General features: G+C 43.1%; 1 protein-coding gene across 4 annotated transcripts in view; it reads right to left on the bottom strand.

The window, feature by feature from the left end:
* Positions 1-548: 548 nt before the first annotated feature.
* Positions 549-23,811, bottom strand: part of LOC144932580 (stromal interaction molecule 1-like) — a 33,179-nt gene continuing 9,916 nt past the window's right edge. For 3 of the 4 annotated variants that reach the window (XM_078856794.1, XM_078856795.1, XM_078856793.1), the window contains 10 exons: positions 15,875-16,002; positions 14,772-14,886; positions 13,598-13,709; positions 11,416-11,531; positions 10,931-11,108; positions 10,152-10,479; positions 8,938-9,038; positions 8,056-8,201; positions 7,205-7,475; positions 549-6,102 (listed from right to left, as the gene is read on the bottom strand). In XM_078856794.1, coding sequence (XP_078712920.1) covers positions 5,796-6,102; positions 7,205-7,475; positions 8,056-8,201; positions 8,938-9,038; positions 10,152-10,479; positions 10,931-11,108; positions 11,416-11,531; positions 13,598-13,709; positions 14,772-14,886; positions 15,875-16,002 — 1,802 coding nt within the window. In that variant the 3' untranslated portion in view covers positions 549-5,795. The remainder of the gene's footprint in view (positions 6,103-7,204; positions 7,476-8,055; positions 8,202-8,937; positions 9,039-10,151; positions 10,480-10,930; positions 11,109-11,415; positions 11,532-13,597; positions 13,710-14,771; positions 14,887-15,874; positions 16,003-23,811) is intronic. The other variant, XM_078856796.1, reaches the window with a different exon arrangement.

Raw genomic sequence — 23,811 nt, 5'->3', positions numbered from 1 at the left:
GAGTCATCTTATAGTACGAATGGACTGGTGGCTATGGGAATGATCGAGAATAGGAGCGTGGCCAGGTGACAGAAGAGGACGGTAGAGTCTGCTGGTAGAGCAAGCGTCTAGAATCAGTAAGGTTTGGGAATGGGGGCGTGGCCTTGGATCGTACATAAGGGAGATGCGCGGGAGACTCGGGGCTGTTGCAGTGGGGTCTCCGCCTGCTCAAGTGAACGTGTCTACAATAAAATAAACCATCTCAAGAAAGTGTGTCAAGTCGTCATTACACGTTTATACAGTGATGAGTGTGTGCGCAAGTAGTTCGACTAGCTCAGGGGTCGGCAACCTGCAGGCTCTGGAACTGCATGCGCCTCTTTAAGGACTGCTTTGTGACGTAATGTTCGTTTAACACGTAGTAATGTTCGTGTTGTCCGAGTCATTACATATGTATTCACATGCATTACGGCTTTTGAAATTGAGTTTCGTACAAAATTCGAAAAAATGTCTCTTTGTTATTTTGGTTGCCAACCCCTGGACTAGATACATCAACCAAACATACAGCGATGGCATAAAGCACTATATTTATTTCAACCGACAATGGGCACAGAAGCAGGCACACGGAAGGCACCACCAACATTGAGGTTCCACCAGCACAAGTGATGAAAGCTCAACTGCGCAAGTGTCAATTTGTGGCAACAAGGGTGTGTGTTAGTGAGGGGTGTGGGGCCATTGGGAGGTTTGTTGGGAGTGTGCCTGACTGAGTTCACACAGGATCGCTTAACGCACACACAAAACCGAATGGCTATTATGTATGTTGAACTTATTTCGCATCGTACTTAGCTAACCGTGCTAATTAGAGGTGGAGGACAACAAACTAAACACAAAAAGCAGTTCTAAATTATTTAAAAGAGGCGACATCAATTACGGGCTGTAACGTGAATACATTTTAATAAACGCGAGTAGAACTTTATAGTTCAGCGAGTGGAACTGTAGCCAATCAGGGTTGGGGAGTGGCAAGCAGCTTCCCATAAAGGACACCGAGTGGAATTCAACGAGATGTTAATAGCAGAAGTGAGGACATTTCCATAGCTGCTGTATGACTGTAGCAGACCTGCTTTCAAGGGCAAAAAAAATTAACCCGAAAAACCAAAGTTTTTCACTATAAATCCTTTATATGCGTGGCATCGGTTTTATGTTATTATTCATTTCAGTTTTTCTTGAGTAAGAGTTTCATTTTTATCACATTGGTATTTTAAATTAAATATGAAAATGTTTTTTTCCTAAAAAGTGTAAAATTTTGGAAAAAAATTTTCACGAAAATAAATTGTCACGCACGAGTCTGTGTGCAAAATGTCAGCTCGATTGGATCACGGGAAGTGGGTTAAAAAACGACCGAAAGATTTGCACGGTCGTAAGCAAGCAAGTGAACTTAATATAAAGGATTTAAAAAATAAGTCAGAACATTGGTGTCAAATTCAGAGTTCTTCGTTATTAAGTGTAATGGGTGAGAAATGTATTTGTAATGGGTATTCAATTTAATTGGTGAAAAAACTGCTTTAAATCATTAGCTATTGTACATTACTTTCCAAGGATAACGAAAAAATCAGAAAGGATTTTTTTAATATTTTGTTGGAGAGTGTCCAAATGTTAATGTGGGCCAAATATCGGCCCAAACGATAAACACACACTACGTGACACCAAGTAACCCTAAAGTTAAGAAGTTTGTGGATGGTTGAATGGATTTACACAAAGCATGTGACATCCACTAAACGCACGTCTAAAATCCAGTGTGAATCCAGCCTAAGAGTAAGAGAGGGCGAATGTGTATAATTAGCGAATGCGAGTATGTGTTGGTATGTAGGAAAGTGTGTGTATGTTGGTGATATTGTATTGATGGGCAACAGCACGCATTGGTAAATGTATACTCGTTGGTGACCAAGTGCTTGCGAGTGAGTGTTGGCGACTTTATTTAAGTGACTGTTGGTTCTTACGTGTGTACGTTAAGAGTGTTGGTGTCGAAGTGTAAGTGTAGGACTTGTGAGTGTTGGCTGTTGCCATGTAAGGTTTGTGTGGTTGAGTGTTGGTGCATGCGAGTGATGGTGTATGTGTTCGTCAGTGTTGTATGTTAGTTATAGTGAACGTTGCTGTATGTGTTTAGTGTTGGTGTATGTGAATTACGGTGTATTCAAGATATACGGCTGAAAGATAAAGTACGTAAGTGTGAGTGTATGTGTTGTTGTGCAAGTGCTGGTGAATGTTAGTGTGTTGATGTATTTGAGTGCGAGTGATGGTGTGCGTCTTGGTAGTATATTTGAGTGTCGGCATATGAGATGGTGATGATTAGTGTTATTGTGTGTGAGTGTATACGTTTGAGAGTGTTCACAAACATGTCTCAGCACCAGTGCCAACCCCGTCAATAGCTCAAGCACGTCTACACTCTGCAAAGAACAACCTTACCAAGTATGCGAAGCAATGGACGCCATCTCCTGATAATAACAATCCCCATCAGCTGGGAAAACATGTGCAGACCAAAACAATATACCACACATCGGATCAAGGCAAAATAACGCACATCAGATTCACAGTGAGGTGAAGGGCTACCAGAGAGCAGTCACGGGGCAAGCCCCAACCCTTTGCAAACCCCCATGTAAAGCATTCAACCACTTTTATAATTAAAACATTCTCCCCTGGTTAAAGGAATGTTTTACTATTGTTAAATAAAGGAATGCACTCACTGGTTGAATAACGGAATGTCCTGACTGTTTAAATAAAGGTGTACCGACACTTGCATAAATACAGGAATGCTCTCCCGTGGTTCCACATGGCAATACATAGGTGAGAAACACCCCCTCTGGAGGAGATGGAATATATTATTGCAGAGTTTTCCCAAAAATATGTTTCTCTCAATCTTCTCACCCATATATTCACCAACCAACAGTTCTCTTACCAAAAGTGTTAACTCTCGGTTGGATAGTGCAGATTGTCCTTCGGGAATGACGTTTTAACCAACTATAGACAAAACTCCCCCAAAATTATAAATCATTAAAATTCAAACTACTATATATAACCTGAAGTAAACTATTTTTTATAACTATTAAACTGTTTTTTATTTTACCAGGTAAAGCCTAATGAGCTACGTAGCTATTTTTCAGAAGCGACCTGGCCACAAATGATAGCTCGAAATAGCTTATGTCAAAATTTCTAGCAGCAAAATACTCTAAAACGCATGTTTTTCTAAGTCTGGAGGGAATAAACGGAGTACTTGGAGAAAAATTCATGCCACCACGGAGAGAACATGCAAATTCAAAATATACAGGCGTCAGGGTCGGGATCGAACCCACGACCTCCTACATACCAAACAAGTAGGCTGTCCTAGCAGGAGTGGAATGATTCACTTCAAAAAACTACTGGTGAGTAGACAAGTTGTCACAATTGAGGGTCATGATTTACTTCAATAAATGGTTGTTGTTGTTTAAACATCACAATTAGCGATAGTCTCTTAAAGGCTGCAGAATTGACATGAAATACATTACAAATTGCAGAAAACTGATGTATTGTTACATGCCTACTGGTCTAGATTTATAGCATGAATTGTATAATGCATGCGACAATCATTGCTCTTTTTAAACATGCGTTTAATTCTTTGGCTTATAAATATTAAGGCACTTTGACTGAAAGCAAAAGCAAAGTAAAGCAATTCATATTTAATGGGGACCCCCAATAGCTGGAGCTCACACATTTCTCATTGGAAAAAAGCTATTCAGCGGATTTAAAGATGCAATGTACCACGATGATATAAAAAAAGGAATACTTTCCAGCTCAACCACTACTAACCGGTGGCAATGTGTTGCACAGCATGCAATGTTATTAAACAAAACACGAAAGGCACTGAAAAGTATTAATCTCTGAAGAGGCTCAAAGTGGCCAGGTCCTGACACAGTCATTATAAGAAACAACAAATAAAAACAAAACGCATACATTCTGCGATAACTCCTCGGACTCCCAACAGCACTGGGGTGAAACGTGGTACGTTTCGATGACAATGCACTGCTATAACGGTCATCTTATTTTTATATCACTTTCAGTCACTGTACTCATGCAAACAAGAAGTCCACGGTAGTAGGAACCTACTGTAAATTGTCAACTAGAAACTGCGTGAGATTTTTTTAAGACATTGTCTCTCAATCAGCAAATACAAGTTAATCCATGCTTCGACTCAATTGCAACAATTGAGGTTATAATGGCCTTTTGTGTTTCTCAACTCAAGTTTCATGCTTTTTATTCATATGTGAAATAAACCATTAAACCACATTCATTGGACTCGGAGTCTACATGAGACATGTAGACTCGGGTTATTTCAGAAGGAGAAGAAGCATTCACACACATACATATCATGAGCTGACAGGTAAATATTATGTAGCCAAATGTTTCAAGAATCGATACTTTTTTTGCCACTGACCGCAGTCCATGTGGGATCTAAGGTGGTTGCAAGGTTTATGTGAATATATTACATATAACATGCAATATCAGCCCTTTCTCAATCCAGTGCTTGAGGCGTTAACACACCATTTCAATTATAGGGCAAATTTCGCTATTATTCACCACACTAGTCACTGGGGGTTGATTAAGGGTGGGGGGCACAGGACCAGTTCAGATATCACTCACCACTGAAGGCAGCTATGGCCAGAAATGTAACTCTAGTTACTGGGTTGATGGCACATTGCTGTTAACGGCTCCGCTGCCACAGACAATATACAGGATAAAAAAATTATCGATTCTTTTATACACAATTCTATGACCACGATCATAAGAATCAATATCAATAAATCAATGCATTATTACATGCCTAGCATACATATTATAGTGCATACAGTAAATAACCAGAAACATGTCAATAACAGTGACTGTTATGATGAATGAACCATAATGGTGACAAACATAAATGTTACGACAGTGATGAAGTAGTTCTTGTGCTGACTGGGGGACTGCACTGAGCCTACTTCCGTTCACAGTTGTCACCGACTGACCGGTCTTCACCAAGCCATTCTTTCACTACTACTTGGTTGCCCAAATACAGTGAACCATTCGATTGTCCATGGGCCGTCTCTCTTGGTTGCGGACTAACCGTACTTGCAAAAAAAGAAATAAAATACCTTTATATGCACTTGTTGGTTTATGAGCAGTGGCTCACTTGTTGAGAGTCAGCGACTCAGTGTCCACATGACCAAAAACACATGTCAGCAAGCAAATCGATTGCTTTAGTAAGCAACACACACTACGCTTTTTGCGCCTTCATCCTCATTACAAGTTGGTAAACAATAAATATGTTGTTATAGCCTAATTTAAAAATCTTTTCCATTATCTGTCTTTTTGTTTTATCCAGTACACCCCTCGCCCCTCAATAGCCCAGATGATCGAGTTATAGTGCCAGTGTGATGACACAGGAACACGCACCAGTGACACAGCGGGAGGGAAATGCATACTTGGGTTTGCACTGTTGTTACCCTGTGCCAGTCATGTGTACACTGGGTTTCAGCCTTTCTTAGTAAACCTTGTCAATAAAATACGTTTTTATTTGTATAAAATCTATTCATTTGTTATTCAATCGACAGCCTAGATACCGGTTTGTGACAGCAATGTCATCAATTGTGTTCAAATCTGTAAATTAAGGAATAAATGCATAGGCTGATAGAAATGCAGTTTCCACAAAAATAAAAGTGACAAAATTAAAATGATACCTTTCAACAAGTGAATGAGGCCCTAAACAAGCAACACTACATTTGTATTTATTTACGTGCAATGGTACAGAGGCCTCAGATGCTCGCCTTCTTGAAGATGCGCGTGATTTTTAAGGCACGGCTCTTCTTGGTGACTGGAGCTCCAGCAGCAACCGCAGCCGCAGTGGGCGAAGACCTCATCACATGGCTGCCTGGACTGCTCGCCCCTCCCCTTCCCAGACTTCCACTGGCACCACCGCCACTGGTGTCGCTCTCACTCGAGTCTTCGGGGCCCGAAGGAGTGTGGCCAGGACCCGATGGGACCTGTCCTGTCGGTGATTGGGAGGTGCAGCCTAGGGGGGCAGATGATATGGAGCCCAGTGACTCCATGCTGGTTCCCTGCCTAAGAGGGAAAAAGGAAGAGAGGAAAGGGAGCATACACGGGTTGTGGGAGATAGCGAGGATAGGGAAAGGATTGGAAAACGAGCAAATAATGAGGAGAGGAGAGAGGTATTGCAGCAGCATAAGAGAGTGAATGGCAAGAGATGGAATAGGGTAAAGAGATGGAGAGAGAAAGAGGTTGAGATAGAAAAAAATAGATGCAGAGATGCAGAACACAGACAAACACGAACTTAGTACAGTGTCACCAAAATTATGTTACTGTAGTTAAACAAATGTAACACGATAATTCAAGTACCATTTATAATCTGAATGCATTTGGTAGCGATTAATTCACTGCTTGCGTTTCATTTTAAATGGTAATGACGACCTAAATACCTATTTAAGTGCCAATTTACCAAAGCAAATGTATGTGACAATTACAAATCAGTATTCACAAATGCCTTCCATTGGTGCTATGCAGTGGAAGGACGAGGCGATGTCTACAGGAGGGGGTTTCACATATGGTGATAGATCCCTCGTGGTTGTCCTGCACTTGTTGGTGCCGCCCTGGCTGCTGCGGCTGTCCCTGGAGCTCGTGCTGTTGTTGTTGGTGCTGGGTCCTGGCTGCTTTGTCCCAGGCGCTGCCACGGTGTAACTCTCTTCTCTATCCCATGATTCCCTGCTCTCACATTGGCCTCTCCACCAGCCTTCTACCCTCAAGCATTTTTTTGCCCTTCATTCTTTTAAAGCGTCTTAAAATGCGCTTGCATTGAGACACGATATAAAATTAATTCCTGTTGCTGTTTTAATTTTTTTGTATTTTTATCACACAATTGTTGTTGTGCAGTCAACAGCAACTGGGTTGGGACTGTCATAATAAAAACATAGTTGAACCTGGTTTCACCAAAGGTGGCTGATAAGAGCTTAATATTTCAACCTAAGATATCAGTGATGCTGACTCGGTGCCCCAACAATTATGAGCTAACAGTTGTAGACACCCAGCCTGATAATTAAAACATAATATTCTAAGTGATACTGGCTGATTGCCTATAACAACCCCCAGGTCGCCCATCGGCTTATATGGATGCACAGTTTGTTCATTAAAGTTCACCAAATTTTCCTACCGCACGTAGCCTGCAGTGAAAGCCACTTTGGGCTTGTGGAGATGCCCCGCCAAAGGGAGAGGGTCATGTGACACGGTCCTTGACCAATCGGATTGCGGAAGGTGGGCAAAACGTGCTCGCAGTGCCGCAGGAGCCATATCATTGGCCACCGAGCGGGTCACGTGACTCTTGGAGGGGAGTTGATTAGCCGACTGGGATGATGAGAGAGACAAGGAAGACGAGGATGGGCGCGAGGATAAGACAGGCATGGAGGCCGAGGCTGGGATTTCGTCTGTGGGGACAGGGGGGGGGGGAGGGAGGGAGGGAGGGAAATGAAGATGCATAATGATGGGAGGAGGAGACAGTAAGATGGGTGGAGATTGTGCTATTACAATCTCCATCCATATACCTGTGTCTTCCTCCCCAAGTCCCAGTCCCTTTGTCCATGTGTTCCCTCTAGTGTTGGCATGTATTCAGTCTTCTTTTGTATCCGTAGGTCTCCTTCCAATGTAATGTATGTCCTCCCATGTTCCTGTGTCTCATCCCGTGTCACCATGCGCCCATGAATGCATTGTATGTTGCCTCCCATATCCCATGTGTCCTCCCGGGTCCTGTGTGTCTTTATATACCTTGACATTTCTTGCTATGTCCCTGTGAATTCTCCCGCATTCTGTCTGTCTACCCTACCCATGCTCTCACACCGTCAGCCATAGGATTTCAGGCAACCCTTTGTGTGGTGGACCCACTCCCTCGTCTCTCCCTGTGTCCCCATGCCTCATATACAGGTGTGACCCCATGTCCCACGTCTCTCCCCATTTCCCATGTCTTCCCCCCGTGTCTTGTGTCTCTCCCCGTGTCCCATCTCTCCATACCGTCTCCCTGGCGCCCCTCTATCAGGCGGGCCTGCAGGGAGTTGAGGCCTGGGTTCTGGACAATATTGAAGCCGCACACTCTCTCTATTTCCTGCCAGCGATGGAGCCGCTCACGCAGGCTGTTGGTCACGTCATACAGCGCCTGCCTGGACATTCACCCACCACAACAACACAATAAAATTAAAAATTAATAGCAAAACAACACCGTAATATGGCAAAAGACTACACAAAGAACCCACAAGTAATACAACACTCCATATAATACAGCATGACATAACACAACACACGATACAGTGTAACATAATACACTATATAAGGGGCCGTCCATAAATGACAACGCGATTTTGGACGATTTTTTACTCCCCCCCCCCCCTCGTCACACGGCATCACAAAAAGTCAGACCCCCCTCAAATATGACGTCACAAAGCTCTGCCCCCCCCCCCCCAAAAAAAAAACATGCTTCAAATAACTTTAAACTATTGTCATTGTAGCACGTATTTAATGTACTGCTGCACTCTGATATTGTAGGAGAAAACAATTGAAAAAAAAGTATATTTAATGAAGTAGAACGTGTTGTCTATATTTATTTAAAATTGTGCATTTTGATGTGACGTCACATTTATCAAACCCCCCTCGTCACACATCATCACAAATATCTGACCCCCCCCCCCAGGTGCATGACGTAATTTATGGACGGCCCACAACTACACTGCACGAAATATTACAACACATCACACAACAGGACGTGCTACGGCAGAACCAACTCCAACCCATGAGATTATACCACACAACATGAGGGTGGAAGTGATGTGGTGAACGATAGGCTGTGATGGGGTGAGTGATGGGGTGAGTGAGGGGGTGAGTGAGGAGGAGAGGTCGTACTTAGCAGTGAGGATCTTGTGATCGACCTCGTCGAGGGAGGCGCTGTGAGCGATGTAGAATGCGCCCAGCACTGAGCTGCGCTTTCGCTGTACCTTCTCGGCCTGCATGGGCACCCGCACACACATGCACACGTAAAATTCCGCACACAGACAAAAGCAACGCACACGCACCAATGCATGCCCGAGGCCATATGTGAGAGCTTCATAGCTCATTGGATTCCTCCAGTCTAAATAAAGATTGTGATCCTGATTCTAAGCTGGTGAGCGCATGCATACGTGAGTGTGTACTCGCATATGGGTGAATGCCGCTTGCGAGTATATCAGTGAGTATATCAGGGTGTAAGAAAAAACAACATTATTATGTGTTAATGAGCAAATGAGAGAAAGCTGCTAAAGACCGTCCGGCATGGCGTGGGCTTGTTGCGGCCTTATGCTCCACAGGGATCGAAAAGGAGTAAGCAAGTAAGTAATGAGCATATGCCGTTGAGTGTTCAATATCAGTGAGCGTGATGTGTGCTGGAGAATGTATTATTTGGCTCATGTTGTCATGCTGCAGTGATTGTTTCGTAAACACGTTGGGCTGCCAGTGCGTGTTAGTGAATCCACTGTGGGAATGTTAGTGAGTGTGTGTGTTCGTGAGCAAGAGGACATGTAAGTGTGTGCATGTCCGTGTGTACATATGTATAGGTCGACTCAGCCTCAAATGAGTACCTGGTGCGGTGTACTGGGGAAACGAAGGCAACCGGGCGTGGTGTTGGCCACCCATCCCCTCATAGGTGCTCACTAAGAGCACTTGTCCATACAGTCTGTTAAGGCTATATGGGAGATCTTTGTCTTTGTATGTGTTTGTGTATGTTTGTGTGTGTGGTTCAGTGCGTAAAGAATCAGCAATGGATTGACAAGGCGATTGATTTCACACCTAATGATGATTGCTTGTGTCGCAGTCGAAACGTCGTGGGAATTGTATTTTTTTTATTTTATTATTTCCCTTCTACGTGACTTTACCGAAAGAACCAAGAATATGTTTGTTTTCTCATTCATTTGTACCTGATGATGATTGCTTGTGTTGCAATCGAAACGTTGTATTATATTATTATTTTATTTTATTTCTACATGACTTTACCGAAAGAACCAAAGAGTAATTCCTGCAGCCTCGAAAGCTTCAGATCTAGCTTAAGACTTTGTGTGTCGGTGAGCAGCGCACACGAGCCTCACCATGTCACGGGCGACTGAGAGCTGGCGTTCAGCATGAGAGCGAGCCGTCGCATGGTGCACCACCTCCATCTCATGCGTGAGCTGCAGCCACGCCTGCAGTACGCTCGGCTCATACTCCACCCGCTCACCCGCCACCCACTCGCCTCCCGCCCGCTCGTCCACCGCCCACTCGCCCAACGACCACTCGCCCTGCCCCCTCAACTCGTGCTCATCCGCGGGCTGGGCAGAGCACTCTTGTGCTCGCTTGGTCGCTTCCTGATGCAGCCGCATCTCCAGGTTCTGCTTTTCCTCCTCTGCCTGGCGCTGCTCCTCCTGGGCCTTCAGAAGCCTGTGCAGAGAGAGACAGCGAGATGGTGGCAGTGTCATCAGAAGAGAAATTTGATACCCACGATCCAGAGCCTCACAGAGTCAGCCAGAGACATATCATCATCAGCCATCGAGACAAAGCATCAACTGTGTGTCTTCGGGTCCTAGTCTCTCTGTTTCCTGTGATTTCGTAAAGTCGAGGCAAGTTTATTTAACCAGGTGAGAATTCAAGAGACCAGGAGAGTCTCATTAGCAAGGGTGACTTGGATATTATTATATGACATTACTTTATCTCATGACCTGGTATTACAATTGCACAGTTGGATCAAAAACTGTGGTCCAAAGTTGTTAAATCGATGTCATGCACACAATACGTGATGCAACTTATCACCGTGTAAATTGATAAATCACTTTTGGCCCTGTGCAGCTCCAATTCCCATGAACCGTTGCCCCACAGTCTCCCGTGTCCCCACCTGGCCTGCATGTCGAGCAGACTCTGTTCTGCCCTTTGAAGGCTGTCAAGCTCGGTAGTAACGCGAGCAACGTGCTCCAGGGCACGACGACGCTGCACCAGTGCCAGCCAGCAGCCTGTCACAGCTGCCACCACCGCTACAGCCAAAGCCACATCCTTCACGCGGCTCCGCTGGGCCGCTGCTTGCACACACATACACAGACAGAAAGTGATTGGGAGCAATGAGATGTGGATGAAAAGGATGTGACAGCATGATAGAGTGTAATGTAAATCCGTTTGGTGTGATGCACATGTGTGTTGTGATGCGCAGTCATGGTATGAAGGACAGTCATGTGGTTTGACATGTAGCAATGTGGCTTGATGATAAATACATGTGCTGTGATGTATATCAATGTGGCTTAATATTTAGTCAATGTGATTTTATGTATGGTCATGTGATATGCAGTAATGGGATGCGGTGGGGAGGAATGGGGTGCGTAGACCCACACAGTGGTGCCCCGAACAGCACCACATCCAGGGCCTTGAGCTGGAGTTTGTGTCGGTGGCTCCTCTCCGGGATTTTCAGAATGGTGGTCATGAATGTGTGGTTGGTGATGGCCAACCTGGAACATACAAAGATAAATATCCCTCAAATAGCCTTAACAGACTGTTCGGGCATGTGCTGTTAAGCAAGCACCTATGAAGACCAGCACGGCATATAAAGGGGTGGGTGCCCGGCACCATGCCTGTTCGCCTGTTTCCTTCGTGGTGATGTTTTTACAAATTGCACCTGGTATTTGAGGCCGAGTCGACATAGGGGAAGGCCAGGACGGGTTCAAATAATTGTCGGTGTTGGCCTTGTGTGGTAACCAAACTCAGGTCGCCGGGTTCGTAGCATAGTGCGCAAACAACTGTTCCACCACTCCCCACTGAACATACACACACATATGCATGCAGGCAAATTCATATGTGTACACACATTCTGTATTACCACACCCTGAGTCACCACCTCACAGCCCAGCAGGTTTAGGAGTTTCACAAATCTCTGAGCTTTATCAACGCTTGATTCCAAAGCACTAGATCACAGGCATTTAATACCACTGCCAGCTGATAAGTGGTTGTAGGTCGTGGTGTGAAGCTCACACTCACATTTGTAGAAAAACAAAGCTCCCCATATAGCCTGTAGGGGCAAGTGCTGTTAGCCAGCACCTATGAAGGCCGGCACAGCACACACACACAGGTACTCATTTGAGGCTGAGTCGACCTAGGGGAGGCCCATGACCGGTTCAGATAATCATCACTGGTGTTGGCCGTGAGCGGGAATCGAACTCAGGTTGCTGGGTTCGTAGCACAGCGCGCTAATCGCAACACCACCGCTCCCCACATACACTCACATTCACACACACGGCCATAACGCATACTATCAGATACACAATCATACACTCGCTTACACATGCATGCACACAAACTAGCACAAAGATATTCCCACAAATATAAGACATCACAATGATGTAATGTACCCATTTCAACATTAAGAAGTCATGCCACTTTTTCAGAGCAATCTGAAACTATTTCTTTTCCGGATAATCAAAAAATTTATTTCCCAAAATAACATGGATTCATCAGATGTTAGTGAATCCTCTCAGAACTGGACTCAGAGTACACTGAAATTTGGGGAAGCTGGAAAAACTAACCCAAACCAAGAAACAAAGAGATATCCAACCGGAACACTATTTGCTCTCTAATTAAGCTGTGCTCGGGATAAGGCTTGACAACCGATAAAAACACGATCTCTAACCATTGTAATGCATATAATTGGCATTAGCTTGTGCACTGTAAGGTCTAAAGTCCCACGTGTTGAATGGAATGTTGTAAACCCATGCCCTTGGGACGCTCTCAATAATCTACATTCTCCGTTTGTGCCTTTGTTTTTTTACTGTTATTTATATTTATATTATGAATACATTTATTCTTCAAACCTGTCAATTAATCTCTTCAGCCTCTCATATATGGTGAGCCTCAAGCCTTCCATCTCTGCTTCATGGTGACTGTCAGTGACTGATTAAACTGTATTCATTTTAAGTGGTATTAAATTGTAAATATAAAATTGTAATTATTTTGAGAATAGGTTTTCCCCTTTTTATTGCCAAAACAGGTGTTAAGATGTAAAAACACCAAACTGAAACCTTTTACAAAGAATCATGTCTGCATTAACCACAATACTAGTGGTCAGAATGCAAACAAAAAACACACTGATAATATATGCATTGTCTTTGAAACGGATTGATCCACACCAGAGACAGCTTTCTTTGGAGCCTAGTCTCAAAAGGTGTTAGACCAGAGGACGCCAGAAGGCGCCAAAAGGCGTCCTCTGGCCAAAAGGCTTCCTCTGGTCTAACACCTTTGGCACTGTGAAGCCCTCATTCAGCAGTGGAGTGACAAAAGGACTGTACATGTACAATGAGCGCTCACCTGGTTGAAGATATGTCAATAATGTGTATAAGCTGAAATTCGAACATGTACATCAAAACACATATAGAGGTAACAGTAGGCCCAGCACCGTGACCACAAGGTCACCTTTGGCTCCAACATACCAGTGTTCATTTGTTCTTGACCAAATACATAAACACAAGTACTTCCCACCCATTTTAGGCTGAGTTTGCCTAAGACAGAACATGTTTGTGCACACCTGGGGAGACTAGGCCCGTCGATGTTGTTCTCGAGGAAGTTTTCCAGGTACTGCGGCAGCTCCACCATAGTCTCCAGCCACAGTGCCACATCCTGCACTGTCCAATTGTAAACTGAGGGGGGCAGACAGACACCACAATAATAACAACCGATGGTTCACACTAAGGCCATGTAAAGTGTTGTAGGCTCACTCGCAGGAGGCAACTGAACAGGGTCAGGTTTTATCGCATCAGTCACATAACTGTTTTAAATTACTGAGGTGACTGCTCCCCACTGTGTCATCTCCCTCGCCTGGTATGCAGAAGCTCAGGGGTTGAATCCTGACAATGCCTGAATATTTGGAGTTTATTTGTTCTCCCCATGGTCGCGTGGATGTTTCTCCGGGTCCTCCGGTTTTTCTCTCCACATTCAGAAACATGCATTTGGATTATTTGGCTGCTGCTATAACTTTCCAAATGATAAGCCACTTTGTTGAGCTATCATTTGTGGCCAGGTTGCTTCTGAAAATAGCTAATAGCTCAGTGGGTTTTACCTGATAAAAGAAATAAAAATTATTGCTGTGTTGTATCTGTTCAGGGCTCTGCTCATTGTTTTGAGTGTCACTCCTATGCACTCTGTTGCTGTTGGAGGGTGGCTGTCTGCAACTGCTCAGCAGCGTTTTTCACGACTCCACTCCACAAAAGCTGAATTTGACACCGCTAGTACAAATCGTTCGCAGGTCCACTCAGCTCCGTGTCCTGCTGTACCATATCTGCCCATCTCCTCTTAAGCACATACCATGCCCATTTAGGCCCATTCAGCCAAACAAAGTATGCAATAGGCATGCAGTGGCTGGGCATGGAAACAGAAGTCTAGATTATTTACAATATGCAAGTTCATCACACAATCCAGTCTTGTCAAATCAACAGTTGATCATAGGCTGGCCAGCCTAAATGTTTCAAGCCAGCGCAGGTGTTCTTTTAAATGGGTGTATGGTTCACAAGTAAAAATAAATTTGAGCATTAATTGTGGCCGAGAATACCCAGAGGTTCTTGTGGAGCAACAAGCTAAGTAGCTTTCACACATTGTTACGTAGCCGATAAAACGAAATTGCAAATTAACCAATTCGAGTGAGAATGTGCAATGAGTCCAGGTACAAGCACTGCATTCAAGATTGTGAGTGTGTATGAGTGTACCATCAGATGCAAGCCAGGCTGCCCACATCTCTTTAAGCGTTATTGTCTGGTCTCCGCCGTGGAAGCGACGGTGTTGTGTGGCCGGGTCACTGTACTCCATGTCCTCACGCAGGAACTTGGATGTACAAAGACAAACACACACACACACGTCTTTACATCACCAGGCGATGGTGGTGTAGGCATATAATCCAGTACTGTGAACGCAGTGAGGGATGGTGGATCACACAAATCCTGTTGGTGTCAATGTGTATTACCCTTACTTGCCAGGAGAAGGCGCTATAAAAAATGTGGACTCCACCTTTTCCATCTGCATGGGATAAAGTGTTTCCCCCTCACACGTGTCGGTTTTCTCCAGGTGGTCCGGTTTACACTAACATGTAAACACTAATTAATTTACAAATAACACTTTAATATATAGAGGACAACAGAGCTTTGGCGAAAATTGGTACCAGCTCACCACCTGAATGCCTTTATTTGTATGTATGTTAAACTTTTCTAGTGTGTGTACTGTGTCCAAGACATTATTTTTTATTATTAATCATACGAACCGGAACACCAAGTGGTGCTCGTATCTATTGAGACGGGCATGGCACACAAGAGGGTCATGTGACGAACACCATGCCTAGGCGCATTTGTCTCCCCGATGCTGCTGTAAACACGCTTCATCAAAGACTAGCTTCCGGTTGAGTAGCCACACTACGAGTGGTGCGGATCAGGATAACTCGTGTTACATTGCAAAGAATTAAACCTAAGTTCTCAGAACTACACCTGTGCAGTCTTTCTGTAGGCTCTCTACGGGGGGCAAGATTTCAGTCCCTTAACTAAGGGCAAATGGGCTTTAGCCTGGGGATGTCATGGACACCTGTACCCAACACTCACACATACACATTTACATACACACAATGCTAGTGAGGCTTGTGTTGGTGAAATCCTTATGCCATTTCCCCGTCACGGTGTGAATGATGCTGGCAATAATGACAATTGTGAAGTTGCCGATGATGGTATGTTGATGATGATATAACTGGTGTAATTTTTGTTGATGATATTGATGATGACAACGATTATAATGTTTTGATCGTGACAGTGACGATGATGTTGCTTACGCCGTCGCTCTCCCTCGTGTCAATGGTGCCGTCGTCATCATCGTCCATGCGCGCGTGGATCGAGCTCACGGCATCGAAGCTCAGTTGTGTTGTGGGGTCCACATTGCATCCGGGCAGAGGACACTTGTCTGCACATAAGAAGCACAGGAAAACAACAAAATGCTAAACAACACGTGTACACACACAACAGACAAACACAAGTGGCATTGATATTACTCTAAAAGATGAGTGTAACCATTAACCGCATCAGAACATCAACAGGCCAATGCACACATCTCCTTCATGAATTTAAAATTAAAAACAAGTCACAGTGCGATTGTGTCCATGCAACCCAAACCTATCGATCATAAAGTAAACCAATGTAGTCTGCGCTCCTTCCATGGAAGAATAGCTAAACTAGACAAATTTTCTCCTGAAGCCATCTCGTGGTTAGCAGACCTCAACATTGGAATTTAGCTACTGAACATTTTTCCATAGGCAAGAATAAAACAATTAGCTAGAAGTGCGTACATCGGCCTGTACAAAGACACAGATTCCCCCTTAAAGCCTTAACAGATTGTTGGGGCAAGTGCTTTTATAGCAAGCACCTATGAAGGCCGGCACGACACACAAGGAGGTAGGTGGCCAGCACTAAGTCCGGCTGTCTTAGTCTCCCCAATGGCACAAAGTACTCATTTCAGGCTGAGTCAACCGAGGGGAGGCCCAGGACCAATTCAGATAATTGTCACTGATGATGGCCGTGGGCAGGAAAACAACTCGGTTTGCCGGGTTCGTAACGCAGCAATCTAACTGCTGTACTACATATGTAGACAACACAGGGATTCTATTTTATTTCGCATTTATAGCGTGCCCTTTCCAAGGCGCAATATAATACACACGATGAACAGAATGCAGAGGTACACAATACACCTGACATGGGCACACAGGTCTATGCAGATCTATCAGCCTCATATATCCAAACTTTATAACTGGCACGTACATTTCGCAGCCTTAAAACAACAAAATTACATGTGGCAAGAAGTGGTACTCTTTGAGGATGGTGTCAAACTAAGGATTTTTCATTCCGGAAACTTCAACAATTCCACCTATTTAACTGTGAAAAGTGACGATTGTACTTAAATAATATCTGGCTCTACTGTTCCCACAGATTTTTGTATCGAAAAATCATAGACCAGATTTTCATGCAATCACAGACCTTCCTTGACTTTCAATAGATGAAATATTATCAGATGCCGCTTCATTTTACTTTGTATAGGTTTAAGGCGTTATGGTTTAGGGATTAAAGCTTATGGATGGGTAACTGCTGGGAGAGTCTCATTGTAAATGTGTGTTGAGCTCTAGTGTCTCGTCAATGAGCCATAAATATGCCTTTAATGGTCTTTGATTTAATATCCAGTACCATGGCCAAGCATATACATATATGGATTTCACAACAGGGGCATTGCAAATCCTTTTTTTTTATTTCAGCAATTGAGGCGTGCTCTGGATATTGTTGGACAGTTGTTCATACATGCGTTACATATTGCGGGATGTGTGTATGTGCATACCGGAATGTAGGTGTTTATGAATATGGCCTTCAAAAGTGTTCACGAATAGCATCTGCCCCAACAGTTTGTATGGCGAAAGGGGGATATTTTTCTTTGCGTGACATGGCCCATTCGTCTGTGTGCTCACGTCAGTAAGCACGCACACAGCTACTTATAACCTGGGTTCAAAGTTTATGTAAGTACCAGTGTTGTGTATGGTGTACAGTATTACCATGTACGTTATGAAGTGTTCACGTGTTATGTCTGTGTATGTGTGCATATCTAGTACTTGTGTGTGCCTTTATATACCATACTGTATATGTCTTTCGTAAATGTACATCAGTGTGTGGTTACAAAGCAGAAGTGCAGTGGTTAGTGCACTGTGCTACGTACCCAGCAACCAAAGTTCGATTGCCGAGTAAGATAAATAACAGTGACAGAAAATATTTTAACTGGCCCTTGGTCTACCTTAGGTCTACACAGCTTCAAATGAGTACCTCGTGCAATGTGTTAACTTCGCCACTGGGGAGACAAAGGCAGTTGGGCGTGGTGCTGTCCACCCACCACCTTCTATGCCGTACCAGCCTTCAAAGGTGCTCACTAACAGCACTTGCCCTAATATACTGTTACATGTTAAAACTGGGGATCTTTCTTGAATGTATTTTTTTCATATTATTGTGGGGAGCAGTCGTAGTAATTATCGCACTGCACTATAAACCCAAATATATTCCTGCTGGCACGGCCAATATCAGCGGCGATTTTTCTGAACCAGTCATGGGCCTCCCATCGGTGGACTCAGCTTTAAAGGAGTACGTGTGTAAACATTGGCACTGGACAGACAAAGGTGGTCGGGCATGGTGTTGGCCAGGCCAACTTCACATGCGCCAAGCCGGTCTTAGGTGGTCTTAAGTGCTCGCGAACAGCCCCAACACTGGGTGTTCTCTGTACACACACGCTTCACGGATTAATTTCCGTTTGAAGGAACTGAGGCAATAAAGCACACGGATGTGTGGTCCCATAAAGTGTCACTCACAAATATTTAAAAGTAAATTCACCCCTCCCCCACCACTCACTGTTAATGGACACTTATTGAGGAGACATTGGGGAGGTGGTATATTCTATGCTTGCGAATGGCAATATGTTCAGGGAGTAAGTGCCAATGTAGAGGTCTGCTAGCCAAGAGAAGGCTTCAGGACCGAGTTAGTGTAGTTTTAGTATTCCTCCATTGAAGGAGCGCAGGCCACGGTGGTTTATTATACCGTCCATAGTTGTTGGTTGCATGGCGACAATCGCACTGCGGCTTGTCTTAAATTGTCCACATACGAAGGAGATGTGCGCATCAGCCAGTTAATGTTGTGATGTCTTTGATGAACGTCAACACCAGGTGTGCGATGTTTGGGGTGGTGTAGGAAGCACTACATCCAGCCATCGTTGTCTCCACAGTGCTGATAAAGTAAAACCTCTTCAATACGGACTCGAGTAATCTGGAACTTGATTAAGCCAGAAAGGCGACCAAAACTGTTTGTAAAAAAATAAGGAAATATTTGTAAAAGAAATACTTCTACCAAAACACTGTTTGTGGGCTAATTAAGCTGTGAGCGGGAGAACATGGCATTAAAACACAGTTTGTGGGCTAATTAAGCTGTGAGCGGGAGAACATGGCATTCTGCAGTAATCCTCATTGCAAGTCGACCACACGTCTCTATGCTAATCATGTGCAGGAAATTGGAGATATGCTTATCAACACTGGGAATTGCAAGCCGCTATAGCACAACGATTTTCATAAATACATTATTTGGTGATGCTGCTGAGTTAGCAGTGGTATACAAGCACAATAAAAAAAAACTCAATAGATTATAATCAATAACACGGCTTTAAAATATTCTTATAATCAGGTAACATTTCAGGAAATGCCACTTCTTTATAATGGTATGCATATTTTTTTACGTGCTATGGAAAATTACTATTGCCATGTCACCGATTACTGAATATATTTTGACTTAAAGCTTTCGTGACTGCAGGAATTCATACTCTTTGGGGTCTTTCGGTAAAGTCACGTAGATAGAAAAATAATAAAATTCACGACGTTTCGATCGCAACACAAGCAATTGTCTTCGTGAATTTGTTTTTATATCTATGTGACTTTACCGAAAGACCCAAAGAATATGACTTCCTGCAGTCACAAAAGCTTTAAGTCATGATTTAACCGCCTCTGCGGGGAGGGTTTCCACACAACCATTAGATGTTTTAACAAACTCCGAGACAAGAAGATCCATCTGATCGAGTCGCTCACTTCTCTGAAGAGAAGTCGCGACACCAAGATCATACCAATCGCCTTTATTTGTGTTTGCATTCTGACCACAGGTGTTGTGGTTAATGCAGACATGATTAGCCGAGGTATACCTAGCTCTGCGATCTTACATTGACTTGCAAATTCCATCTCTAGCCCCGTCGACTTACCCTTGGGTTGTACCCATCTCAAACATTTCTGACCTTTAGCTGCAGCAGCTCTCTCGCTATGTTTCTTCCTGCCTCAGCAATCCGCCTGCTGTTTTTTTCGCCTGAAGACGATTGCTTGTGTTGCGATCAAAACGTTGTGATTTTTTTTTCTATCTACGTGACTTTACCGAAAGGCCCAACGAGTCTGTATATATTTTCTTTTCAAGGCCGTGTTTTTGACCATTGTAATAAATACAATTGATGTATGTTTATGCACTAGAAAATCAAAAGCTACAAATTCAAAAGGTGTATGTTTTTTTAACCCATTCATGTCTTTGGACACCTCAATCCATCAACGTGCTCGGCTAAGTAGTTCTCTTGGGTTTCACATTTATTTTACAACAACAAAATAAACTCTTCAAACCTGTTAAAAAAATCTCCTCCACTTCCCACATCTTCTGAACCTCAGCTATACACCTCTGCTTCAATGTCTTGGATGAAACTGTACAGTAGTAATCTCACTTGTTACTGAATTGTTAATCTTTAATTCTCAAGAGTAGATCATTCTTATCAAGTAATTGATTGTTAATGAAATGTGTTAGGCGTTAATTACCTGTAAATATAAGTGATCGTTTGTAAAACTAAAATATGAACTATTTGCAGTATGTCAGACACCCCCCCCCCCCATAACTGGAAAGGCTGTCTCCCTAACTAGCTTTAAGAAGTTTTATTATATTTACACACTGCACCAAGTACTCATTTAGGGAAGAGTTGACCTTAGGGAGACCAAGGACAGGTTGATATACTAACTGCCACGAATATTATCCATAGCAGGGAATCAACTCCAGAGTAATAGAACCGTAGGGCAGTAAAAAAAATACCAATTGCACCTCATCTCACACAAGCCTTCTGACATTTACCTATACAGCAACTTCAACATTTACATTGTAAAACCATTCACGAGACACGACCTTTAAAAACAAATCCTTACTGGCATAAGCACACAAGACTCACTACCAAAAATATGTTGACACAAAAGATGATGACAAACAACTCCTGGTCTGAAAGCTGTTCTGACAAGTGCTGGTTTATTCCATTAATAATCTCATACATATTCACTCACACACATTCTTGATTACCACAATGTGTACAAAATGTTTACAAAACAACCCACACCCACACCTACATACACAGAAAACGTGACACACCCACGTTGACAAATTCAAACACATAACCACCCAGCCAAACATGCATCCACACACAATCACACACAGACAAAACAACATCAACAGCCGCCATGCATAATAAAGTGGTGGAAATATCAGCGCAGTGATTGTGCCAGGCTATGTGCACTTTGAGGCCAAGGGAAGTGTTGAAGGCTTGCTGGCAAGAGAAACAGACCCAGTTGTTATGAGTTAACTGAGATTACTACCAGATGCACCACCTGCATACCCCAATGTGCCAATTTTCTATGTTTTAGTTGCCTGGCACTGCTCATTGTTGTAACAATCGGTCATCCATCCTCCATTGTTGTTATGTGGAAATAAAGCAAGGAGACAAAGCCCAGTAAAAGGCAGACAAAAAAGTAGAGAAAGAAAACAATAGAGACAGAAGCCTAAAAATTAACCCGTAAAAACAAAGTTTTTCACTATAAATCCTTTACATGCGTGGCGGCTAGAGTCCTCTCGTCCTCTGGCTTGAGATGGCTGCCACCTATGGGTCAGATGATTGCCTGCCACCATTAAGCAATTGGTAATTAAATATAATTTTTTTTTCTAAAAAGTGTAAAATTTGGGAAAAAAATCTTCACGAAAATACATTGTCACGCACAACGAGTCTGTGTGCAAAATGTCAGCTCGATTGGATCACGGGAAGTGGGTTAAAACACGACCGAAAGATTTGCACGGTCGTAAGCACGCAAGCAAGCAAGTGAACTTAATATAAAGGATTTAAAAAGATAACGAAGCACGTTTTGTGTGCGAGCACTGCAAGCCACGTCCTGTAGGTGGCGTTGGAAGTTACACATTTTTGACAGTTTAAACATTAAGCAAATTTAAAAAGGTCTACGTTGGAAATTTGAAGGCAATCATTACCGACTATGGTTGCCGCAGCACTTCTCATTGTAAAACTAATTTCCCAAAATCTGAACAATTTTGATTTAAGCTGTCCCCTAGTGGGCAACTGGGGTGGCAAATTCCAATAATAATCTCTATTTTATAAAGTGCCTTTCATATTGAAGTATCTCAAAGTGCGGTACTTAAAAGTAAAATTACACTTACAACTATAGTTCAAATCTAAGCAAAATAAAACGCTGATAATAAAAAATAAATAAAACTACACTCGAAAGTCCAATAAAATAAGACTTTTGATGAAAAGTGAATACTGTAGTAATAATTAGTGAGTAATCTAAACAGACAACAAATTATTATTTTTATCGTAAGTTACAGGGAAAGCAAGTTAAAATAGGTGAGTTTTTAGACGTGATTTAAAAAGAAAAAGATAATCCCTAATGAACCGAGGAAGGATATTACACAATCGTCTGACATGCTTTCTGCACCTGAAAAAAATTTGGGTTTTCAAATGAGTGAGATCTTGACGGATGACAGAGAAAGCCTTCTGATTGATTGTTTTCCTAGTAAATAATATATTCTATTGACTGAGTGACTGGTTAACTGACTAGTAATAATAGACGACATGAAGGCATGAGCTATGAAAACAAGTATGGAGAGAAGAGAAAATACTGGAAGAGTGGGAAAAAAAACATATTTGCGACGATACCCAAGAAAGGTGACCTCACGATTGTAAAAAATACTGAACCATCGCACGCATGAGCCAGATGGGGAAGATACTAATGATAATACTATCCAACCGATTAAAAGTGCAAACTGAGGAATATTTAGTGGGTGAACAGGCAGGGTTTAGCAAAGACAGGAACACAATACAGCAAATCTTGATGTTAAGGCTTACAGCAGATAAAGCAAAGAGAAATAGGCTGGTTTACAACCATTTCATAGATTTCCAGAACCTATTTGACAATGTGGGCAACATTAAGATCATATGGAGTAGAGAAAAGACTGATACAGATTTCTGCAAGATATAGGTGAAAGGTCTAAGTCGGAAGTAAAGTTTGGAAAATAAATAGAATGGTTCCCAACAACAATAGGTATGAGAAAGGGAGATCCACTATCACCAAACAACTTTGTCAGATACTTAGAAAGAGTGGATGCCATTCAGGACAACAGCACAGGAATACCTGTGGAAGGAGAAAGACTATGGCCATTCATCGACTTACGAACACAAATAGTTCCTGAGACCCGTTCATAAGTCGAATGTAGAATGTACTGGATTTAAATGCCCATATGATCAGTGTTATTAAATATTTTACAGTTCAACAAAGGGAAGTATTGTTAAACTTATTCATAAAACTGGGTAGTAAATAACACGTAAAATAAAGTAATAAAAATTGAAAAAAATCTGTTTCATTTTCACATACCTTGAGTCCTGATGATGGCTTTCTTGTCAAAAATGGAGCAATGAGCCACGAAAATTGCAACTACCACAATTCTCCACTAAGTCGCGGTGACATCACCATGGTGCTTGTGCCAGGCTATGTGCACTTTAAGGCCACGTGAAGTGTCGAAGAGGTCATGGGACAGACCCAGGTACAATGGGTTGATTGACTGAAATTAACCACCTTGTGCCCGGACTGTGCAAAGTTTCTGTGTTTTAGCAGCCCGGCGCTCCTCCCATTGTTGTGAGCGTCGCTCCTCTGCCCTCCGTTGTTGCTGGAGGCGACTACCTCCAACTGCCCAGTAGCATCCTTCACGAGCCTCCTCCACAGAAGCCGATCTTGACACCACTGGTACCAGTCATTGGCAAGTTCACTAAGTTCCACATCTTCTCGTGCCACATCTTTCCATCTCTTCTCTAGCCCGTGCCGTGCCCATTTAGCCCCCTCTATCCCCGCTGAAC

The sequence above is a fragment of the Lampetra fluviatilis genome, chromosome 5 (genome assembly GCF_964198595.1).
Source record: "Lampetra fluviatilis chromosome 5, kcLamFluv1.1, whole genome shotgun sequence".
Taxonomy (NCBI): domain Eukaryota; kingdom Metazoa; phylum Chordata; class Hyperoartia; order Petromyzontiformes; family Petromyzontidae; genus Lampetra; species Lampetra fluviatilis.
This window is presented reverse-complemented; position numbering and strand designations above follow the sequence as displayed.